This window comes from Eptesicus fuscus, chromosome 14 (genome assembly GCF_027574615.1).
Source record: "Eptesicus fuscus isolate TK198812 chromosome 14, DD_ASM_mEF_20220401, whole genome shotgun sequence".
NCBI lineage: Eukaryota > Metazoa > Chordata > Mammalia > Chiroptera > Vespertilionidae > Eptesicus > Eptesicus fuscus.
The window spans coordinates 7,403,396-7,428,191 of record NC_072486.1 but is presented as its reverse complement, the minus strand read 5'-3'; the positions used below and the strand labels follow the sequence as shown (position 1 = coordinate 7,428,191).

Sequence of the window (24,796 nt, the reverse complement as noted above, 5' to 3'; positions counted from 1 at the left end):
CTTCTAATGAGAATAAAGAATTTGTTAGATTGGGTTTGACTTTTTATCACCAACTATGCTACAGTATAGGGGATGCAGCCCTATATAAGTCCGTACTCTCAAACACACCGATCACTTTGTAGAAAAGCACTCAGACCAGTCAGAATACTCAATAAATGATTGGTAAATTAACCGACCAAGGTACAAGGTACTAGGGATGTGAGAGGGGACTCTTCAGCACAGGGAAGCATTCATTTAAAAACTACCTTAATGAGGGGAAAATTAAGACTACCTTAAACAGATCTTGGGTAGCACAGATAGTCACAGGCATGTTTAGAATGTGGAAAGACCCCTCTGAGTAGAGCAAGAAGCAAAGGCAGGAAACTATAGCAAAAACCTAATTCAAGCTAAGGTTTATGGGTAAACAATGTAAGACTATGCTGTAAAAGTAACAAAGCCAAATCTTGAGCTTTAAATGTGTTAAAGAATTTGAACTTCACTCTCCACCATGTGAGGACACAATGAGGTGGCGGCCATCTGCAAGCCAGAAACCAGGTGTTCACCAGAAACCAATCCTTTTGGACTTTGGTTTGGAACTTGTAGCTTCAAGAAGTTTCTGGAGGCTGGGAAGTCCGAGATCAAGATGCTGGCAGCTCTGCTTCCTCGCGAGATGAAGCATCCAAAGGAAGAACACCACGTGAACAAGCAGATGGCCTTCTACAAGCCAGGAGAGGGGCCTGGAACAGCTCCTTCACACAGCCCTCAGAGGAAACCAATCCTGCCAGCACCTCGATTTCCAATTTCTAGCCTCCAGAGCTGCTTGTAATACTTTCTCACATGAAAGAACACAAATGGCATTTGTCCATGGAAGGATGCTGTTATGATCCAAGGATTCTTCCATCGAATGAGTTTGCTGGAAACTTATTCCCAATGTTTTTCTCTCCAGTTTCCTTTTCCCTTTACAATTTTTAGGGCAAAGATCCCATTTTTCTACCAATTTCCCTGCTTCCTTTTATGGTGTCTACAGGAAATATGAAAAGTCATTAGGATCAAAGAGGTACATCTCTTACCTTTCATCCTATATAATAAAAGCCTAATATGCAAATTGTTCCCTCGACCTGGAGTTCAACCAGGAGTTCGATCAGGGAGTGGGGCCTGAGGCGGCAGCAGCAGCAGCAGCAGCAGGTGGCTAGGGGAAGGGAGGCGCCCCAGCTGGCAGCCGCTAGGGACCCTACCCGTGCACAATTTTCATGCACTGGGCCTCTAGTTCTTTTTTTTTTTTTTAAATATATTTCATTGATTTTTTACAGAGAGGAAGAGAGAGGGATAGAAAGTCAGACACATCGATGAGAGAGAAACATCAATCAGCTGCCTCCTGCACACCTCCCACTGGGGATGTGCCCGAAACCAAGGTACATGCACTTGACCAGAATCAAACCTGGGACCCTTCAGTCCGCAGGCCGATCTCTATCCACTGAGCCAAACCAGTTAGGGCAAGGGCCTCTAGTTCTTTTATAAATCAGTGGGTTATGGTGCTAGTCTAGACTGAAGCCACCTCAATTTCTGATAATCTATGATGAAATTCTGCAAAATAATTTGCCTCGAATAGTAAATGTGTTTACTTATTAAATGGAACTTTCAACATTAAAATCACTTTTACACATTTTGATATCTAAAAAAAAGAATTGTTGCTTTGTGTTATCATGGGTTGAAATTTCTTAAATACAATGTCTTAGAAAATGAAAAAAGCAGAAGAAATTGGACTTCATTCAGTAGAGGGAGGCAGTTCAAGTCTGGAAACATGACCAAGGACGTGTTCTAGGAAGACTGATAATCTAGAATCAAATCCTTACACAGGCACACCTTGTTGTATTGCGTTTCACGGGTTGCAATTTTACAAATTGAAGGTAAGCCCTCCACCAGCAAAAGGCTTTACTGCGGTGGTCTGGAACTGAGCCTGTGGTATCTCCAAGGCATGCCTGCATTTAAAGCCTAAACCAGTATCTCTCATGGACTGCACAAAAGGAACACCTGTGTGACAGTGCTCTTAGGTACTGTGGCTAGGCCCACCCGCCCAGACCAGAGTTCATTTTGTTTGGGATGAGGCTCAGGTACCACCACCACCACCTCAGATGATTCTAATATACAACTAGGGTTGAAAGGCATTGCTTTTTATCTGTAGTTTATGTTGATACAGTAAGGCTCATATCACAATTTTTTATATATACTCAAAATTCTGAAGAAAACACATCAACAAGGTAAAACGACCCAGTAAAATTAAAACTAAGAGCACACCATTAAGCCATTCTCACCACAAAAGAAAAACAAATATTGAATATATACAACTTATTTAATAAATTAATGTCATTCAAAATACAGTGCCAGAACATTATGCAGTTGAACATGCTAGTAATGTTTGTCGTGAAGCACCTGTGCTCATGTTAGATGGGCGGCGCCGCTACTGCTAGTGGTTCCTGGATGAATGCCAGAGCAGCACTCGTTACCTGCTCGTCCGCACAGCCCGTGCAGAGAATTCCTGACCGGTTCACCCTTCTAATCCTACCCACACACACAACAGGTTAAAAAAACACACCCTGACGGCTAACGGGTATCTATACACAATCACTCTACAGTAACGCTTGTTATTAAATTAAGATGTAATGACCTGGTTGACCCACTCTAAATCTTTTAAGATGGAGAAATACAACAGCAGCAGGTAGTTATATGCATGAGCCAATGTTAATGTAATACAGAAAGTGGAGGCATTTACTGATGAATGCTCCACCCAGACCCGCACAATGAGGGACTAGCAAATTTTATTGCAAGCCCAGCAACTTAAGTCTATACCTGGTAAATGACCAGCTGGTTGGAAGACCTGTATTCTAGAGACAAGTATAAGTTAGTGAAGAGAGTACATGCACCTAATAGTATAGTTAGACTGGTCCTGCAGTCATAGCTCTCCCTGTGTAATACCATAAAATGGAAGATCTTCCTCAACTATAGTACAGGATTGAGACATTTCTATTCCAACATGGATGTTAGTGTTAAGTGCAGCTGAACTAATTACACCAAAAAACTGTATTCCAGGACTTCAGAACAGAAGCACAGGAACGAAATACATATGCTAAAATAACCTCAGCACAATTTGTGATATACCACACTAGGAACAGGAAACTAGTTTAATAAGTGAACTTTTTGAACTGTACATACACAGGGCTAACAATGTTAGATAATCTAGATTCTATGCTCTCATGATACACATAAAATTATTACAATTATTGGATAATCTATTTCATATTATGGAAGCATATCTTTCTGCAAGACTCACTGATATATATTATACTGATGCAAATATTAAGTAGGGCATAAAAATAAAATTTATCAAAGATAGATTTTTATGTACTCCTATTAGTCCTTTCATAGCCTCTCTTATTTAGCAAAGAAAATGACAAAGCACATAAATCAGGCGTGCACCTCCTGAACTCCCAACTATACAGGTGGTAGTGCAACCATTTCTCAATCCAGTTCAAACTCCTCCATCCCATCTGGTGAAAAAAGATAGGTTGGTGGTTTCCACGGAGATTCTTCAAGGCAGGATGGATAAAGTTTTCCCACAGTGCATCGAAAGTCTCTCCCTAGGTCCCACAGTACACGTTCAGATATATGCTGCCGCAGAGACCACCGGTCGAGTTCCAGATCATACTGGTAAATGACATATTTAGCTCTTTCATTTAAGTGAGTTTCTCGCATAAACACACACAGAGAATTTGAGATCACAACAGCTCGAACGCAGGGGTCCGAGTACCTCTTAGCAGGGATGTTAGCTGCCATTTTCCACTCATTTTTATTCACATCGTAAATTTCCACAGTTACTGAAGACCCATCTACAGTGCCTGAAGGGAATCTTAAACCAGAATTGGTGGCAATGTGTAACCCTCCAATATAGAAAATTTTATCACCAAAAGCTGCAGCTGAAGCAAAAGACCTGCTAGTCTGTCTCATGGCCATTTCTACCCATGAGTCAGACCTTGGGAAATAACAATACATGAGGTTCAGCGTCATCACGTAGATACAGTCATGAACCACAACTGCTGCGCTCCACTGCCAAGCACAAGGCAAAGGGCTCACCATTGTCCACTCATCCTTCTCAGTGTCATACCTTTCTACGGTCCTCCGATTAAGTTCTCCGCCTACACTATCTCCTCCAATCGCATAGATATAGCCTTCACAGCAAACCAAGGATGGCTTCACTCGGACAAAAAGCATCGGCGTCTTTGGAAACCAGGTATTTTGCTGTGCATCAAACCAATAAAAGCAATTCACAGTTCTGAAGGCAGTTTGAAGTTTGCTTGTCTTACTGTGATTTGTTTTTGTGTTTTTCAAAGGAATTTGACCACCTGCTATATAGATGTCATTATCAGGAGTTACAACGGTCCCAACTTTATGCAAATCAGCCGGTGGGCTGCAGAGCTTGTAAACTTTTTCTGCTTGGGGACTGTAACAGACAGAAGAGTAAAGACCACAAGAATTTTCTGAAGAGGCTTCAATGAAAATCATCATCTCCTCTTTAGTCATCCCAAGTCTTGGTTTGAAAAACTTGGGCATGGATTTATACAGACCTTGAACCACTACAGACTTATCATTGGGTGGCAGACCTTGAAACCAAGCTCTCTGTGTTACTTCTGAAAGTGCGTCGATTCTGATTTGGCTAAGAACTGAAGACAAATACTGGGATCGTGCTTCTGTGTTGTACTCTAGCCACAGCATAGCAGCTTCGCGAACCGTCTCCTCCTTTTCTACATTTAAGTTGTCACTACTGAGAATGTCTATCAGGAGGTCATGGGACAGCTGCATGAACGCTTCCTGGTGACACACGGCAGTGAACTTGTGCTCCACCATTCTTTTAGCACTTTGTTTCAATTCCTCACAACTGAACAGATCAGCAAAGCTCAACAACCGCACACAATTCTCTGCATTTATTTTTTTAATTAAATATTCCCGACAACGCTGCAACACATCTTCTACCTAAAAGAAAAAAAAAGTTAATAAAGGCAGAACAGACACATTTTATTTTGTGTAGATACCAGTATATTAATCAGATCTCTATACTGTAGTTTTTGTTTTTAGATATTTATTTTGGGCTAAGAGATGTTTTCTGTAATAATAAAATGAGAAGACTATACATATAGCTTTGCATTTTTTCCACCTGTCCAGTGGCCTATTTAACTGCCCTATTTAGGAGCCAGTAGTATGACATTAAACAGGCTCTTAAAAAACGAAAGGGAAAGGTTAGGAAATTCATGTATAAGTTAAAAATATGTCATTGATAGAACCAAATGAAAATGATGTAAATAAATCATAGTACAGAAAATGAACATTGTCAACAATGTTCTGGAATCTGGTTTTATCAGTATGGACAAGATAGTAAAATAAAACCAGAAAACCATACATAATGACTAAGAATGGTTATATATGCCTTTCTTATCTAGAGAGCTAAGACAACCAATCAAAGGAATAACAAATACATTTCTGTATAGTTATAAATTATCTTTATTTATTTACTTATTTTTACAGAGCATGGGAGGGAGGAAGGGAACGGGGGAGGGGGGGGAAGGAGGGAGGGAGGGAGGGAGAGAGAGGAGGGGAGAGGGAGAGAGAAAGAGAGAGAAAGAGAGAGAGAGACAGAGAGAGAGGGAGAGGGAGAGAGAGAAGGAGAGGGAGGGAGGGAGGAACATTGATGTAAGAGAGACACATTGATTCGTTGCCTCAGGACCAAACCTACAACCGAAGTCCATGCTTTCAACCAGGAATTAAACCCGAGACCCTTCAGTGCAGGGGCCTACACTGTCACCACTGAACCAAACCGGCCAGGGCTAAATTATCTACATTTAGATGACCTAACCTAGCCACTCTAAGTTTTCTAGGTTTGTTTTTTCTTAAGAAGGAAAAGGAGATCTCAGATGAATCAGAAGTGTTAACCTACTATACTTACTCAACATCACAGAGGTTAAAAAGTAAAGAAAAAATCACAGTGGTTAACTAAAAGCAATTTATGGAGAGAAGTTGGGTTGCTTGGATTCAAAACTTGGGTTGGCCAGTCAGTACTTGCACCCTATTAGTCAAGTAGCTACTTCTCTAAGTCTCAAGTGTATAAAATGGGGAAATATTTACAAATGATTATTGTAAGAATTAGATAGAACCTATATAGAGCATATAGTACAGTACCTGGCACATAAAAACATTAACCACAAAGCCCTGGCTTGGCAGCTCACTTGGTTAGAGCATCATTCCGATATGCCAAGGTTGTGGGTTTGATCCCATATTAGGGCACATACAAGAAGCAACCAATGAATGCACAAATAATGGAACAACAAAATCAATGTTTCTCTCTTAAAACAATAAATAAAAATATTTTTTAAAAAGTAAAAAGAAACCAGTTAACGTAAACAGAAGAAACTGCTTACCTGCAGGAAGCAAGCCGTTTCATACAGCTGTTCTACAGTGCTGTCACTTATTGCCAAATTACCCGTGTACGCGTACGTAATTATTATCTGTAAGGTGGCTGCATCCACATTCCTCAGGTGTACATGTGTCTGTTTGCTTTCACTTAGCCCACTCATGAACATGGCCCTACAGCAGAGAGAAAAAACAAACCTTTGCTTTTAGTGTAAAACAAATGTAGAGCTAAAAAGAGAAGCTAGATAACATCAGATGTTTATTTAGGGCATTTGCTGATGAACAACTTCTTGGGAAAACTTTTGAGACAACACGAAAGTACAATCCAGTGCCAAAGTCATACCAAACTTCTATTCTACCACACCATTCTGAGTGACAACGCCAATATTCCTTTACAGGCAAAGCTTGCTTTATTTCACTTTGCCATACCACTCTTTGCAGATATTGTGGTGTTTTGTTTTTTTTACAAATTGAAGGTAAGACCCAGCAAAAAGATTACAATTCACTGAAGGCTCACCTAACAGTATTTTTCAGAAAGATTATTTTTTAATTAAAATATGTATTTTTTTATTTTTTAGACATAATGCTATTGGCACCCTACTACACTATAGTACAAACTTTTATATGCACTGGGAAACAAAAAAAATCATGTGACTCGCTTTATTATGATATTTGCTTTGTTGCGGTGGTCTGGACCTGAATTCACAATATCTCTGAAGTCTGTCATGGGACACTATTGGGCAATAAAAAGGAACTAAGTATTGATATGTATCATAACACAGATGAACCTCAAAAAACATTATACTCAGCAAAAGGAGCCAGATATCAAAAAAAGGGCCACATGGTATATGAGTCCATGTATATGAAATGTCCAAATATGTAGAGGGACAAAAAGGAGACTAGTAAATAAAACATTGAGAATCTATTATTTTAAAATTTAAATAATGCTTAAAGAATTCCTATTAATAAAAGCTATCATTCTGCATTTGAAATGACAAACTAATCAAGATTAAAGTACTTACCTAAAATAAGAGCTACATGTGGCCAGAACCATCTTATGACAAGGGAACTCAGTGCCCTCAACAATTAACACTATGTCAGTAAACAACTGCTGTTCATAAAACAGTTTTAACTGTTCCAACAAGGACACTGCATACTCAGTATTGATCTGCCTCTCGTCTTGAGTGGACATGACTGTATTCCATTAATATCTCCCGGAGCAAATTTAAAAAGTCAGTCTTACTGATGGAAGGTCAAGTGAATGTTTCAGAAATAATGAAAGGAGAAATTCCGCTTGCTGTTATCTGCAGCATTCAGAACCAAGACTGACACTTTCACTAATGAATCGGTTCTTGTTAGAGACTTAAAGTCACTCCTAGGTCATCCTGTGTTAATTAGGTTCTTCAGAGTTTTTCAACACAGTCTGCAGACATCTTGCTCAACTTTGCAATGGTTGTACAGGCTGTGCGTGAAAGACAGAGGTAGGCTTCGTGGCAACATCCTATAGTCTGTGGATCTTCTGGAGTAACTAAAAAGAAAAAAAAGTTCAGTTAGAATACCTAGGCCAGTACACTAGATATTACCATAAAAATGAAACATGAGGAATGTTTTTTAAAAGTCTATTACATTTAAAATTAAAAACAGACTAAAGAAAATTGACATTTGTAATTTTACCTGCTATACAAAATATAAACATTCTAGAAAACAAGAGGCACATAAGTATACATTTTTAAAGTTTTTAAAAAAAAGAATTTGAAAAAAAAAAAAACACACACAAAAAAAAACAGAATTTGAATCACAAAGCCAGATCTTCCAGTTATTTGTTTAGTAGCAATACATGACCATAACTTAAGAGAAAAAATACCCTTTTTCTTAAAGAGATTCTCATTTTGGGAATACATTTTAAATGCATTCATAAAAGCTTTGTATTTAATTTACATTATTAAACTATATGATAAGACTCAACTTATTTGCAAGACATAAACTACATATTTTTTAAGCCTGCAGTTCAATTCTACAAGGGAAGTTTATGTAATATTAATCTCCATAGTGTTTCCTTCCTATAAATTTTTTTAAAAATTAATCTTATTCCTTCCTTTAATTTTTTATAAGAGCATACAATTTTACGGGGGGTGGGGGGGTGGGCAAAAACACAAAACAAGATAAAATAGATGTTTTCTTATATGGGAGACGCCCATATTATATTTGTAAATTTAATACAAATCCTATCTAAATCCTATTTGTGGAGGATTCATCTGGAAGAATGCACAAGAAAGGAGGGCAATTTTGTCCTCATGACTTATTTCAAATTAGGAAGAGTGGCTTATTTCAACCATGTTGGAATCAATGGCTATCCACAAAAACCCACATTTTAACCACATTGTACACCATTCATAAAAAGAAAACTCACTGAATTAAAGTTTAACTTTATTTGTAAATCAGTATCCTATATAATAAAAGCCTAATATGCTAAGTGTCCGACTGCTTGTTCAACTATTTGACCAGTCACTATGACGCGCACTGACCACCAGGGGGAAGATGCTCCGACGGGTAGGTTAGCTTGCTGCTGGGGTCCGGCTGATTGGGACTGGGCTAGATGGGCCGGACATGCCCTGGAGCCAACCTCCTACAGTCCCTCCCTGGTCTCTAAAATATTTCTTCTAATTAATTTCCTTTCAACATGCACAAATCCATGCACCGGGCCTCTATTTTGAAATAACACTGATTATTTCAGTATTACAAAGAAATTACAAATAAGGAATAGGGGAAACCCATACAGAAAGCTAGTAATAGCTAATTGAAAACTAATTAGATGACTCTTAGTTCCCATAATCAGAAAGTCAAGTGGCTGACACAACACTTAAAATATGAGCATGATTGGGCCCACTAACAAACATGAAATACCATTAATATGTCAAAGAGATCACATTGTACTTCCTGCCCAACTATACTGTTACAGAAACTGCTAACTTGGTGTAAACTGTCAAATTCCTAGCCAAGTTAACTATGGAAGTAACTGAAACAGATGCAAAGGTAGAATGTGACTTTGGGTCAGTTAAGTAATTACTTTGCTATTCCAGATCTGGGAGTTGCACTATAAATCTAAGTTCTACTACTTACTACACAACCTCTAAAGCTAATAATACCTAAAATCACTGGCTATTTTCCCATATTAATAATGCAGCAAAGCCTAGTGTTAGTGAGAATGTGGAAAATGAGCTTTCTTATAGAGGACTAGGTTGGCACATACCTAACAAGGCCTTATTCAAAACTTTTGGGGCTAGGTATGTTCTGGAATTTTGATTTTTCAGATTTTGTAGAGTAATGTGGTGCATATATCATGTATTACAAGGCTCTCTCAAAGAGTATGGGGCAGCACCCCATAATCAAACATACCAGGTGTACTGGTTAATAATGCGGACTTTGTAATCAAAGAAAACACAACAATTTCAAGAGAAACATCAAAAGTGCTTTATTCAAAGTAATGTCCATCGCTAGCTACACATTTCCCCATCTTTCAGGTAATTTGTGGATACTATCCCAATAGAACTTTTCTTGTTTTGAGGCAGACCATTCAGAGACCCAATTTTCCACTTCTTAGTATGTTATGAAGTGCTGCTCAGAAAGTGTGTGTGCCATAGATCGGAACAAGTGCTAATCTGAAGGAGCAATGTCTGATGAATCAGTGGGTGGGTTAATACTTCCCAGACAAGATCTTTTAATGTGTCTTTAACTGGTTTTGAAGTGTGTGATGGTGCGTCATTATGAAGCAAAATTACTTTGCTGTGTCTTCTGGAACAGAATTCTGATCATTTCATGATCAAAGCATGGTTCAAATTGATTATTTGTTGTTGGTAGCGATCAGTATTAATGGTTTCACCTGGTTTTAGAAGCTCATAATATACCACACCTTCCTGATCTCACCAAACGCAGAGCATTGTCTTCTTTCCGAAGTGATTTGGCCTTGCAGTTGACGTTGATGATTGACCTGGATCAATCCATGATTTTGTGCATTTGGGATTCTCAAAATAAATCCACTTTTCATCGCCAGTCACAATTCGATGCAAAAAAGACTTTCTTTTATGCTGTTGAAGCAACATTTTACTGATGACTTTTCGATTTTCCATTTGTCTTTCGTTCAGTTGATGTGGCACCCATTTTCCTTTCTTTAAAACCTTTCCCATTACTTGTAAAGGATAGGAAATTGTTTGCTGAGCAACGTTTAATCTTTCTGCAAGTTGCTTTTGAGTTTGACACGCATCTTCATCCAATAATGCTTGTGATTGTTGATCTTCAAACTTTTTCAGTTGACCTGGACGTTCTTTGTCTTTCACATTGAAATCTTCACTTTTAAAGCGTTTAAACCAGCGTTCACAAGTATCTTCAGATGGAGCATGTTCACCATAAGCTTCCTGAAGTATTCAGCAGCACTTTCCTTCAAAATAAACTAATGAATTATAACTTCCTGCAAATGCTCTTTTTTTGGCATGAAATTCGACATTTTTAAGTGTAAAAATATCTACGATGTTAACACCTTCAGCAAATTTGACATATGAAGTTTTGAAGTTTGTTGTCAATACAACAAAATAGCATACATATCAAATTGCATATATATCAACATATGTGTAACTCCATCTATTGAAAAAAATCCGATTAACCGGTACACCTATATTACTATCCTTACTGCAGGAAACAGGAACAGTGTGAAACATAATACTATATATAGCCTCATGTTACTTCAGGTCAGGTTTCATAGGCAAAGCTTTATTAAAACTTGATTTTAAGAGCTTTCTGAATTTTGGAATTGCAAATGAAGTATTACATAAGTATACTATTTGGCATTATAAATGCTTAATAACTCAATCAATTCTATCTCTAGGAATTTATCTTACAGAAATGCATGCATTAATAAACTGAAAGTTCTAACACTAGCTGCAGGGCCCAAAATCATCCCCATCCACATTTAAATCAGGTGACAGGAACTGGCCACCAAGGCCAGGATAGATTTGGATTGTACTGCTAGCCCCCAGAATTCCTTGTGGGCTAGTTATACAGGCTCACTCTGGTAATTTCTTTAACCTCCTGCTATGACCTGATTTATTTTGCAGTGACGTTTTTGGGCCGCATTTAATTTATGTTTAGATTTTGTTTTTTAAGTCACATATGAAACTATTAAAATAATTGAAGCCTGCTTTTAGAGCATCAGTTAGCCAACTTTATGTAATCATGTATTCCTCTTTATCACTGATTTATACACCCCTACTTCCCACCCCTTCTTCTGTAATTTAGGATAAATTTCATCCTAAGATAATTTTTTTATTCAGGATAACTTAATTGTTAAAATAGACAGAAAAAAGTAAGTCATTTAGATATCACATTAGGTAAGTAAAAATTTACTTAATGTGATATCTAAATGACTTACTCGGAACATAAACTTCAAATTGTATTAACTAAAAAATGTGAAAAGTTGTTAAGTTTAAGATGACCAACCAGCAGCCTTCAAATGCCTGTAACATGAACATTTTCTATAACAAGATTCCTTCTTTCCTAAAAACAAAACCAGAAATCAATAGCCTAAATGCTCTAAAACATTTCACAAAGTTTGTACTATATTACTTAACTATTGATGATCTGACACATTATACAAATTTTCCTTTTAATAAATATATTGTCATATTACTCTGAATTATATTAAAATTCACTTCAAAATAAGTGCTACATCCTATTATCTATATATGTTAGCATCCTCAGATTAATTTTCAGGTATCAAGGAAATTGTTTACTTAATCTTCTATTATAAATTAATGGCTACTGAAATCTAACTTTACAAATGTTTATTGAGTTATCTAGTAAGTGTTGGTCATAGTACTATAAGTAATCAGACCAAATGGGCCAACTACTACATTGCCAAAACATCAAGTACATTTATTCTTGGTATAGACTACAGCCAAAACCATGACTGTCCCTTAAAAACAGGGTGTTTTAAAACCAAACTAGACAAATTAATAGCTAAAAGAAGTGAATGTATACTAATAAAAGGATAATATGCAAATTGGTCATGAAGCCCTCACAGTAACAACCAAACAGCAGGCTGCGTGGGGCGACCAGGCCGGCAGGGGGGGCAGTTCGGGGCGACCAGGCGGGCGGGGTGGGGTGGGGAGTTGGGGGTGACCAGGCCGGCAGGGGGGACAGTTCGGGGCGATCAGGCAGGCAGGGGAGGGCAGGGAAATCCAAATGGGAACAGAGAAATGTGGCCCTGCCCTCATGCATTTATGGTTGAGTGGAAGACACTATTTAAAAGTCAAGTAGACAAGAGAATCAATCCTATATAATAAAGAGGTAATATGCAAATTGGCCCACATGCCCTTGCATCACAAGATGGGCACCCCCACATTGTCACAAGATGGCCACCACAAGATGGCCACCACCACATTGTCACAAGATAGCCAGCAGGGGAGGGCAGCTGGAGGGGCAGGCCAGCAGGGGAGGGCAGTTGGGGGCAATTGGGCAGGCAGGGGAGCAGTTAGGTGTCAAGGTGTCATTCATGCCAGCAGGGGAGCGGTTAGGGGGCTATCAGGCTGGCAGGCAGGCAGGTGAGCGGTTAGGAGCCAGCAGTCCCAGATTGTGAGAGGGATGTCCGACTGCTGGTTTCGGCCCGATCCCTGGGATCGGCAGTCGGACATCCCCCAAGGGGTCCCAGATTGGAGAGGGTCCAGGCTGAGCCGAGGGGACCTCCCGCCCCCCATGCTCAAATTTTGAGGACGGGGCCTCTAGTAGGTAAATAATAAGCAAGCCAAGTTGGGTATAAGAAACATTTTTCTTGAAATCTAGCTGTCTTGATCTTTCATTTCCAAACTTTTGACAGAGATAAGAAAGTTTATTCTTTACCATAAGACAAATTGTATGAGCAAAGGAGGTTAACAGTGGTTCACACTGCAGAGGAAGGAAAAATTTATTGAACAACTATTGAATTTATTAACATATGCAAATGAGTATCTAATTTAAAAAAAAAAAAAACTTTCAAAAGGTGTACTACTCTGTTCTCATTACAAAGGCAAAATATTTTAGGCCTTGTAAGCCACAAAGTATCTGTCCCAAATACTTAACTGTTGTTATAGCCTGCAAAAAGCAATAGACAATATAAAAGAGTAAGATGAAAATTGACCTTACCTTCGTGATGCCCACCAGCCAATTAGGAGTGACTATGCAAATTAACCCAACAAAGATGACGGGTTAATTTGCATATTCAGGTGCCAAACAGCAGGGGGCGGGGTGGGACACAGACGCTCCGCACTGCCCCAGCCGCTCCAGGCCTCTGGGCAGCATGGGAAGGCGGAAAGGCGTCTCCGGCCGAGCGAAGGCGGTGCCGGCAGCCAGGGGGAAGGAAGGCCCATTCTTGCACGAATCTTCGTGCATCAGGCCTCTAGTAAACAATATTTAAACAAATGGACATGATTATTTCACTAAAACTTTATAGGCTGCAGGCCACATATACCAATCTCTGTTGTCAGACTGTTTGATTACATATTAAAAATCAGTGACAACGAGTTAGCTGGCTATATTGTCCATTCCTTAGGTTTGTTCCTATTGTCTGAACTGTCCCCTCAAATGGTGTGATACATGCTCATACATATTATATTACTCGCCCAAGAGAATCTGTTGAAAAAACCCACAATGAGAAAAAAACCATTATAGTCAGAAACAATGTACTTTCCATTTTTATCAACTACAATATCTGCAAATGTATGTAATGTCTACATACATTTGAAAGAGAAGATGTATATAAGACAATGCTTGCATTAAGACAGTTAGTGGATACTTGGATTAATTAAATGAAAGGGGCAGAGATTGGGAAATCACCGTTGCAGGCTACAATTCCTGATTATTATGAAAGTCTTACATTTTAGAGCAGGTCATTAGAATATATTTCATAGTGAAAAATGTCAACTAGAATAAGAAATACGAGTCATACAAACATAACATAATGAAATTCAGGATCTAATAAAAGTATAATGTACTTTGACATAAAATTTAGGTTCTAATATACTTTGTCTAGAATACCCAAGCTTCCAAGGTTCTAATGAGTGAATTCCACTACATAAAATAATTTCAAACCAAACACTGTTATTAAATGATCATTAGGATTAAATCAGTCAGCAATCCATAGTAATATATATAATTCTACTTAAAAACCTGAAACACCTCTTACGGAAAATTATTGCAACTGATTTTCCTCCCTTAAATAATCAATGAGACTGATCAGCAGTTAACTGAGCTGTGAATGTTAAAAGAAAGGAAGGATAAAAAAATGCGAAGGGTTCAAACAAGGACTGCACAGAAATTACAGGGCAGGGATAAAATAGTGATACAAGGGCAATGGGCTATAGGTCATCACCTGTACGAAGCACCTTCAAGTTGTGTATTACTAACCTAGGTGGTGCTGCATTTCCATTGCTACCAATGTCAACCCAGAAGACTGAAAGCTTCTATTGGAAAGAATCCAAGGCTTTCTGGATGTTAAATATTGCCAACAAATTAAGAACAAGAACGGTGAAGCCAAATTACTTGGGTTGAAAGCCCAAATGGCGACTTATTAGTTGTGTGACCTTTTAAAAGATATTTACTTTCTGTGATATAAAATGAGGGATAAAAATAAACTCTTCTCAATGGATTAAGGATTAAATGAGTTTTATAAAGAGGCTGGAGGAGTGATGACACACAGCACTACTATAAAATATATGCAATTGTCTTTACTGATGTATCATTGATGAAGCTTTTTGTAGTCCTTTCCCAACTCCTGAATCTCCACCCCAGTACCAGGTCTAGGGGTCCCAATTACAAGGTCTCAGCACTTAAACACAGTTCTCATTTCACCCTGGGTGTACAGTATTTTAGATAAGAGAAGTTCGTTCAAAGTTTTTAGGGAGTATTTTTGATGGTACAAATCATGAAACAAACTAATTCAACAAAGACTAATGCTAAGAAGGCTGGTGCCAGTACAGAAAAAGGAAACGAGGGCCAGGGAGGCACCAGTCAGAAAACAAGCCTTTCTTCACTCCAATGCGGACAGGCCTCTCCTGAGGGAGAACAAAAGACTGGGGCCAGAAATAGTTTGCTTTCAAGTTATCAAAACAACCCTGACAGTTGAGAATGCTCGGAAGACTTAGTCTTTGAATTGTCAACCACTTCACAAACAGTTTTTTGGAATTGTGACAAACACCAATTAAAAAACAAACAATCATCAAGTTTGATAAAGTTCAGCAGTGTCCCCTACTCCAATAAAATTCAGAGCTTAGGTCTAGTACCATGTTCCTCCTTTCCAACCACACTGAAAAAGACAACATGGCTCCATCAAGTAAACTATGCTCAGTACTCTTAAGTAAATTCAGATCACAAGTTGAATAAATTACCGCACTTTTAAACAATTAAACAAGAACATAAAGGAGGCGCCATCTATGACAGAATAATTATGTGTGGTATGTCTTTTTTTTTTTTAATGTTACTTGTTTCCTCTCAGCTCTGCACGGTGACTAAAGGCTTTAGCTAAATTTCCCTAAAGAGAAACTAACCCTTAACTTTTTCACTGGGATTTCAAATCAGTGATCTTTTCAATCACAATAGCAGAAGAAAGTTATTTACCAGATATTCAAACATACTCATGAGGTCATTAGGGGCATAGCCACTCAATGATTACAACTACTGATGTTTCTCAATTTCTTTAAAAAATAAAGGGCAAACTGAGGAATACTTAGAATGTTCTGCCTACCATGGAAGCTACTGCACACAACCAATGTCAGAGGTGTGAGAGTAGAGAAAGGGGAAAAATATTCGGCACCTCTCATAAAATGATTCTATTTTCCCCAAATCTCTAATAATAATCCCTTCTTCCAACACCAAAGGAATCTAGGTACTGCACATACCTGGCAAGGGAACCAGGAGTAACCTTCATACACTTTAAAAAGTTATTTGAAATCAATCTGTCACTTCAAATATTGAGTTATTCAAATATTAGTTGCTCTATTCAAATGCCACAAAACTGAAAATGATAAGACTGATATATAATGAAGGACTTTGGCATTTTCACTCCTATACTTTTTGACAGCAGGATCAATCTTTTTTTCCTGGTCTTAGGAATGTGGGCAAGGAGAAAAACAACTCTTTTCTAAATGTGTGCAATGAAGGTGCATTCCAGTTTCCAGGAACTGACCATCCACCTTAAACACATTCATTGTTCCACAATGTTTGGATGGTATGAAATGCCTCATTATTTCCATTAATCAACAGAAAGAAAACCCATGGAAGAGTGCAGACTTAAGTACTATGACACCTCTACCCCACCTGTCTCCTTACAGCCCCCGTAAATAACGGAAGCTAACATTCTATGGTATTGCTTCTTATGAGAGCAAAAAGGGTAGAAGAGTTATAGCGTGCAAAACTCTTCCTACCAAACCGTACGGAGAGGAGAGCACCGTGTGTGACGGTGGCCGGTGACGCATGCTCCCCAGCACCGCCCGAGCGCTGGCGCGTTGACGGACCAGCGTACTGACCGGCGGCCGCCTCTGGAGGACTCCGGGGCCCCGCCGAAAAGGCCTTCAACAAGCACCAGACCAACAAGAGGTCAAAGCGAAGACGCCAGCTTCACATCAGGGAGCAGCCAGATGGAAAGAAAAACAAAATTCCACATCATCGCGACTGGAAAACGACGGCCCGGATTTGCTTTTCAACTTACTTTTTAGGTCACAGAAAACGTCCTGAAACGACGTCAGGAAAAAAAGCCCTGACGAAAGGTTACTAAAGTAAGATCTCAACTCCGAGGAAAAGAAAAACAAAAAACAGCACCCTGCTCATTAGAAGAAAATGTAATTTCGGTGAGGCCACACTGCTGATAGGGTTTTGTTTCCGGATCGAGCCAGACCTACAGATTCCTATAGGAGCAGCCCGTGACCGGCCCTGCCGCCTGCGTCCTCATCGGGCTGGGTGATGCAGACATTTCACACCAACAGACCCTGGTACGAGTAACTTTTTCCTTTTGGGTTGTTTCTCTCCTTCCGCTTGGAGGGCCCATCGCGGCAGCGGACAATTCGAGATCCGCAGTCCATGGAGCGCCTATTCCTCCCCGCTTGGGCTGGCCATAAAGATCTCTCGGACTGCTAACCCAGAAAATAAAAAGAAACAAACTCCAAATAACCACTCCTCAACTCGTGGGTCGGCTTCTGCTCCACGGTTTCTCAATGAAGAGGGAGAGGGCGGTCGGTGGTCGAGTTTCAAATAAGTGACCGATTTCAGGCTAAAGTAAACACGTCCACAATTTTCCGTTTCAAAGGGCAGCTTCTGCTTTCTTCCCAAAAAACCACTAGCGGGTCACAATGGGACCTCTGTTCGCCCGGACGGCTTTCGGCGGCCACGGATGCACCGAGCAGGGGAGCCTGCACGGAAGGGCTGGCCCTCCCCCGGCCCACCGCCCCGGGAACTCGCCGCCAGCCGTGCAGGGAAACGGCTTTATTTTGGCGAGAGCGGGCGAGGGCCGGGCCGGAAACGCCCCCGCGGCCGCGCCCGCACCCCAGCCCCGCGCCCCGCCGGGAGCCCCGCAGCGGAGGGGCCGCCTAGGGGAGCGGGGAGCGGAGGGCGGCGTCCGCCCCTCGCCCCTCCCCCGCCGCGGCGGAAACGTCTCGGGTTTGAAAGATGCCGCCGCCGCCCCCCGCCCGCGCGCCCGCCCGCCCAGCCACAAAGGGCCGACCCCGTCCCGCCACAGCCCTCCTCCCCCGGTTCCTCCAGACGCCGTGGCGGGCGCCCCCTGCCCGTCCCCCTCTCCTGGCGCCGGCGACGCCTGCTCACCCGCGTTCCTCGGTCGCGACGGTCGGGACCCGGTGTGGCCGGCGGCTCCGAAGTCCCTGGGCCCCTAGGGCGCGGCGGGGCGAGGGCATGGTCCTCTGGCGGTCGGAGCCCGGGCTGGGGTCTTGCCTTTGCCTCCCGCCCAGGAAGGCTGGGGCGCCGCCGCCGCCTCCTCTGCCTTCCGGCTCCCTCACGAGCCCTCCCTCGGCCGGCCCGGGCTGCGCGGAAACCCGCGTCCTCTGCGGACGCCGCCGCGCGCTGCTGGGGCCCGACCACCGTCTGACTCCTCCCCCGGGAGCCGCGCCGCCCGCCCGCGCCGCCTCGTCAGCCGGGGCCGCCAGACGCCCGGCTCGCCGCCCCGCCCCGCCCCTGCGGCGCTCTCACCCTCGGCGGCCCCCGTCGCCGCCCGGGAACGCGCGGGCCGGGCCGCGGGCCAGCCGCGCCAGGGCTTCCTCCTCGCAGCGCGCGCGCGCCAGCGGCTCAGGCGGCAGTTTTGCAGTTTCCCGGGTTCCCGAGCCCCCCGCCCCCGCCCGACCCCAGCTCCCCCTCCCGCTCCCTGGGCTGGATCCTACCGGAAAGCCAAAACAATCCGGTCCGCGCAGGCGCGAAAAGGGAAGCGGAAATAGCAGGAAGGGCGGGGGCGGCGCGCGGCGACGGGGAAGCGCCGGGAAGGGGTTTCCCGGGAAAGGTCAGCGGAGGGCGCGTGCGCGGCGGGGGTTTGCGGCCCCCGTCTCCCCCCCCCGGACGCGCGGGGCTGGGTCCGACTGGGGTTCCGGCGGCGGGCGCCTTGAGGTTCCCCAGGTGAAGGAGAGGCCCGAGGACTTTGCTGCTAGGAAATTCGGGAAGCGAGGCAGCCAAGTTTACGCCGGGGCCCGTTTCCCAGCCCCTTGAAATACAGAAATCTGCAGGATGGGTCGGGCAATGGGGACCCGACAACACCAGACCGGGAGCCTGCGGGGGAGGCTGGGCGGCTGCTCCGGGGGCTTTGTCTCTGCAGCCCCTTCTCTCCCCACACGCCCTCCGCTTCCCAGAGCGCGTTCGTTTTCCCCATCTCCTCCAGAACGGTTTCCGGTCCTGGTCTCAGGCCAAGGCTGAGCAGTCTGGGAGGGGACCGTCGGGGTGCGGAGGGGAGTCTGTCTGCCTGTGAAGCTTCCAGATGGTTTTGTGCCGCAATGCGGACTGCCACCTGGCCCGCTCCCTGTCCCCAGCAAGTTCAAAGCAGCACCTTCAGCTTTGCAAAGCCAAGCCTTAGTAGCAGCCGAAGGCAGTGGTCCACACGGGTTAGATGAACTTGGCACAGTTTGTTCTCGCATTTGATGAAAGTTATTTACGGATCTGAAATTGTCAGAAATGCCCACACAGCCGCCACCTGCTTTCATAACTTCACTCCTGGCACAAGCGCTATCTGCAGAACCCACACGACTAATTATCCCCTGAAAGCATACACGTACGTTCTTGGAGAGCCTCTTACTGCAGGGTAGGCTAGATCAACTGAGTGCACACCAAGATGTGAGCATTTGGGACCACTACTGATAAAGGATTTTCCAGTAGGATTTAGAAACTAGATTCATTCAACACATCTTCATTGAGTGCCCAGTATGCTGTCACTCTGCTTAGTCTCATTAAATGTTTAAATATTAAACAACAAAGAAACCATGCAAAATATTCAGCCATTTAACAAATATTTGAGAACCTGTTTTGTGCCAAACTAGACCCTGGAGATGCGAAGTCTAAGTAGGAAGGTGGGCCTGTGGCCAGCATCCTTCAGTTGTTGAGCCTCGACCTGTGAACCAGGAGGTCAGGGTTTGATTCCCGGTCTGGACACATGCCAGGGTTGCGGGCTGGATCCCCAGTGTGGGATGTGCAGGAGGCAGCCCATCAGTGATTCTCTTACATCATTGATGTTTCAGTCTCTCCTCTCTTCCTCTCTGAAATCAATAAAAATATATTTAAAAATAAACAGGAAGGTGAAACACACACACACACACACACAATGCCTATGGTAAGAATGTTTCATTCTGTAGAAGAGCCATTTAAGATTTTAAAGAATATCTTGATGAGATTTTAGAAATTCTGAAGCATGGTGTATTTCTGACTGGAAGCTGGGATACTAGTTAGGAGACTGTTAAAATAGTCCAGACGGGTTGGGAGAGCCTAAACTCATTTAGTGAAGATTGTGAAGGATGGATCAGAAACTAGTTAGATATAATACACAAGTTGAGGGAAAATAGAGTGATTACATAGTAAGATCAGTAAAGCTAATTGTGAAGAATAAAGAGAAAGAGAGGACTACAAAGGTGGCTTAATAACGACTATTAGAAATGCATTTGGCTGCAAGTAAAAAAAAACCCACAAAACTCTATTGCAATGGCTTAAACAAATAAGGGTCTATTTGGTCACGTAACCAGTCCGTAGGTAGGCAGTTACTCCTTTTGATTCAACAGCTTAAGAACAACAGAGCCACAATTTCTATAATTCTCTTGACATTTCCCTCATGGTTGCAAGATGGTTGTAGCAGTTTTAGCGTTCACACTGGAAGATGGAGAAAGGAATGGCTTCAGCCACCTATGTTTATTTTTTTTTTCAGGAAAATAAAAATATTTTTAACATTAATTTTAACTAGTTTTAGATAATCTTATGCAAATTGCTCTAGGGAACAGAAAAAAAAAGGCAAGTTATTTAATCGATTACATGAGGCCAACTGATTATATGAACCTAAGAAAAGACAATATGGATACTGAAAATTATAAAGCAATTCCATTTATAGTCTCAGATTCCAAAATCCTAGATGAAATACCAGCAAATGGAACCCTGCAATGTTTATTAAAGCATATCAATCCTGAGTTGAGTGTATGTCAAGAATATAAGGATTGTTTAATGAGAAAAATCTATTAAGGAATCTGCTTTATTATAAGGAAGATGGAAAAAAATATAATTGTTGAGTTTTAACAAATGGTTTTCCTGCATCTACATGACCTGGCACAAGAGCCTCCTTGCCCCAGCTGGCATTACTCAGTGGTTGAGCATGAGCCGAAGAGGTCATGGTTCGATTCCCCATGAGGGCACATGCCTGGGTTGCTGGCTCTGCCCCCAGTAGGGGGCCTACCGGAGGCAGCTGATCAATGATTCTCATTATTGATGTTTCTATCTTTCCCTCTCCTTTCGTCTCTGAAATCAATAAAAAATTTTTTTTTTACAAAAAGAGCCTCCTTAAATTGTGTGCCTTAGGCGCCGTACCTCACCCTATAGCCAGGAAGAGGAATAATGTCAGGAGCTGATCAAATGGAGAAAAAGTAATGGAGGTCTTCTACATGACAGTCAAGGAGCGAGCAGAGTGGGTTGTGGTTAGAGAATGGAAATGTGAAGTCTGCAATTTCAGAGTTGGAGCCGTCGTAAATTATAGCAAGGTCCACCAGGTAGCCATGGTCGTGGTTTGCTGAAGGGCTCTGGGCGTGAAGAAGGTCTTTGATGCTGAGGAAGGAAAATATCCAAAAAGGTGGGGTTTTGCATGAGTCACTGCCTCCTTCAGATTGTAGTCATTTAACGGGATCCCAGGCCTTCAATGAATGTGCCAGAGTGTCCAGCAAGGTGAGAGAGAGAAACATCACGAGATGTTTGTGTTCACAATTTTATAATGTTTTTCTTAAAGAGAGTCCCCTAAGTTTTCTAATATTCAGTCCCCATAAAACTTGGATCTGCCACAAGCTAGTGGCCACGCCCCAGCCCTGAAGTACATGGAGACGGGGAGAATGAAGACCCTCCTGGGAGAGTCCTCAGGAGGGAGCACGGTTCAAGGACTATTCAGTGAATAGGATGAGGGATCTGGTGGCTCCTGTGTAGCCAAACAGGGCTGCTAGGCGGTACAGTTGAGAGGGTTGGTAGGTAGATCACCAGGGAGCAGGAGTGGAATGAGAATGCCTCCGAAATACCAGCGGACTGGGTTTGGGGCTGGGGGCAGTGCTGAAAGCTGTCAAGGGTGAAACGGAATGGTCTGCCCTGTAGATTCCAACTGACCTCTTTTTTCTTTTAATATTTTTAAAATTGATTTCAGAGAGGAAGGAAGAGGGAGAGAGAGATAGAAACACCAATGATGAAAGAGAACCATTGATTGGCTGCCTCCTGCATACACACACACACACACACACACACACACACACACACACACACACACACTGGGAATGGAGCCCGAAACCCAAGCATGTGCCCTTGACCGGAATTGAATCCGGGACCCTTCAATCCACAGGCCGATGCGCTATCTACTGAGCCAAACCGGCTAGGGCTCCAACTGACCTCTTAGGTAAGAAGGTTTTGTGCTGCGTTTGTACAGCATTTTGTGAGGTTAGATGGTGGCTGCTATTTTGGTGGTAAGGTCCAGTTAGTGAACTGTGTGTTCTCTGCTCAGAATTCCAAATGGGTATTATCACCATCATCTCTATTTTAAGATGAGGGCACCTGAGGTTCAGGGAGGTTAAGTCATCTGCCCATGTACGCGAAGTTCCAATCCTACTGGTTGGAAGGGGAGTGGGCTGACATCTTTGGATTCTCAGGCCCAGGGCCTTTTCTGGTGCTTGGGTGGTCAGTGTCACCCTCGTTTTGACAATTTGACAGTCCGTGTCTCTCGTTAAGACCGATTTCGACTTTCCCCTCAGTTGACGCACTGGTGTCACATTGAAATGTTAGACACACGTGTAAAGACAGTCTATGTTTTCACACCCTGAGCCTCATCGTTACCATGTTGGTCAAGTAATAAACACACCAAGGATGCTCAGCCTCACTGGCGGTCCTTCCTTCCTTCATTCATTCATTCACTCCACAGATATTTGAATCCCTACAATGGGACCAGTACAATTGTAGCTCTAAGGGATCAGCAGGGAAGAAAGACAAAATTATAATTCCTAGGGAGCCTATATTTTGCAATGAGATGCCATTTATAACTATCACATTGAGGGGGGGGCGGGATGTAATAAGTCTGACAACACCTCGGGTTAAAGAGGAAGTGGGGTGACATTCATAATGTGCTGCAGCTGATGTAGGTGGGGATCAGCCAGTCAGAACAGATACCTGCTCTAGCGCTGAAGGGTTTGGGGCCCCACTGTTCCACTCATGCCCCTTCATTTGCTGAATCCTGGGATATCCAGGGAGGAACTGGGGGGCCATTCGTTAGCAACGCCATGGTGTGCCATACAGGTGCACATTGCCTGAACGTTGTGACTGGCCGCGGGGGACAAAATGACTACCATATTTTCTTTCTGGGTTTCAGAAATGGAAGTTTGCATTTTCCACGTTCAGTGGTGCTCAGTGAATATCCGGCTTCTTCGTGTCTCAGTCCCCATTGCCCACTACACTTAACCACAAACCTATATTCCCTATGTGTGATCATCAGGCACAGTTCCGGCACTATAGTGGTTATGGGGAAAATGAAAACGATGGAGACTCAGACTGAACTTCAACAGGCTGAGAACTTGAGTGAAAAACAAGACTTACACTTAGAAGGCAACAGCCATGACATAGGTGACCAGTATCTCTGCTGCTAATATTGACAGGGAAACTGACAACATTCCTGCAGAAACAGATGAGCTTTATCTTCTGTTGCCCAGAAGAGGGAGCTACATGGTAAGAGCTCTTGAAAGGAGGTTCCGTATGGAAATGCACCTCAAAGAAACTATGCATTTGGGAAAGAGAAAATGAGGGCGGGAGAGGGCAAAGGATCCCATGTAATACTGTTCTGGGAAGCTTTAAAACAAAACAAAACTGTGTTTGTTTGACCTGGTTTATGGTAAAGCCATGCCAGATAACGTGGTGCAGCCCCATGGGAACTGAAGCAAAGTCAAGACCTTCAGCTTTAGCCCAAAGATGAAAAAGATACTGATAATGATTCTCTGTATAAGGTATCTTGAGTTTGTTATACAACTGGTTTAAGGGAATGTGCTATTCTGTTGTTATTTCATAGGAAACCAATTTCTGAGTTCCAGCTACAAAGAACAGCTAAATATTGCAAGGGCATGATATTCAGCTTAGAACACTGATATCTCTCTTGATTTGAACTAATAAAGCTGTGATACCAACAACCACATTAAGTATGTGTCACATTATAAAGCCTTTGGAATAGGTTGTAAAACAGTAAATAAACTGAATTGCATATGGTTGTGTGAATCTGGCACATTTTCTCCCCTTCCCCAAGTGGCCACATCACTGATAACGCCACCAATAGGGTTGGGTCATTTGCATATACTTCTACCCTGTATCCTGTCTTATAATCTCCAGGGACCTTTAGATAAGGAGAACATGATGGTGGAGTTGAGGACAGAAGAAATAGATGAGGGCATCTCCACGAACAGGTCCTTCCCTGAGAAGAGAGAGTACGCCTTGCTCGTTTTTATAGATGGAGCGACCAGGCACATTGTAGGTCCCTGAAAACAACACTGATAGATGCGCCCAAGGGTTGGTTCTAGTCCCACATAGTCTTCCCACCAGTGAACACTCCTAGAGACAAAGGAAGAGGAAGCAAACAAAAGTTGATATTCAGAAC

General features: G+C 42.5%; 1 protein-coding gene across 3 annotated transcripts; it reads right to left on the bottom strand.

Annotated features, from left to right (window-relative positions):
• Nucleotides 1-2,310: 2,310 nt before the first annotated feature.
• KBTBD2 (kelch repeat and BTB domain containing 2) lies at nt 2,311-18,858 on the bottom strand. 3 transcript variants are annotated; one of them, XM_054725987.1, is made up of 5 exons: nt 18,271-18,366; nt 13,606-13,858; nt 7,458-7,963; nt 6,444-6,609; nt 2,311-5,004 (listed from the first exon to the last, which is right to left on the bottom strand). In XM_054725987.1, the coding sequence occupies exons 3-5, from the start codon at nt 7,625-7,627 to the stop codon at nt 3,496-3,498; spliced, it is 1,845 nt and encodes a 614-aa protein (XP_054581962.1). In that variant the 5' UTR covers nt 7,628-7,963; nt 13,606-13,858; nt 18,271-18,366; the 3' UTR covers nt 2,311-3,495. The 3 variants fall into 3 exon arrangements, with proteins under 3 accessions (XP_054581962.1, XP_028010505.1, XP_054581961.1); XM_028154704.2 differs by lacking the exons at nt 13,606-13,858; nt 18,271-18,366 and adding an exon at nt 18,840-18,858; XM_054725986.1 differs by lacking the exon at nt 13,606-13,858.
• Between the last annotated feature and the right edge of the window lie 5,938 nt (nt 18,859-24,796).

Excerpts from the sequence above, each read along its gene's own strand:
- KBTBD2 (XM_028154704.2), bottom strand. The coding sequence starts at position 7,627 with ATGTCCACTCAAGACGAGAGGCAGATCAATACTGAGTATGCAGTGTCC. Across the intron at positions 6,610-7,457 it reads ACATGTAGCTCTTATTTTAG|GGCCATGTTCATGAGTGGGC; the intron begins GTAAGTACTTTA and ends TCTCTGCTGTAG. Across the intron at positions 5,005-6,443 it reads AAACGGCTTGCTTCCTGCAG|GTAGAAGATGTGTTGCAGCG; the intron begins GTAAGCAGTTTC and ends TTTTTCTTTTAG.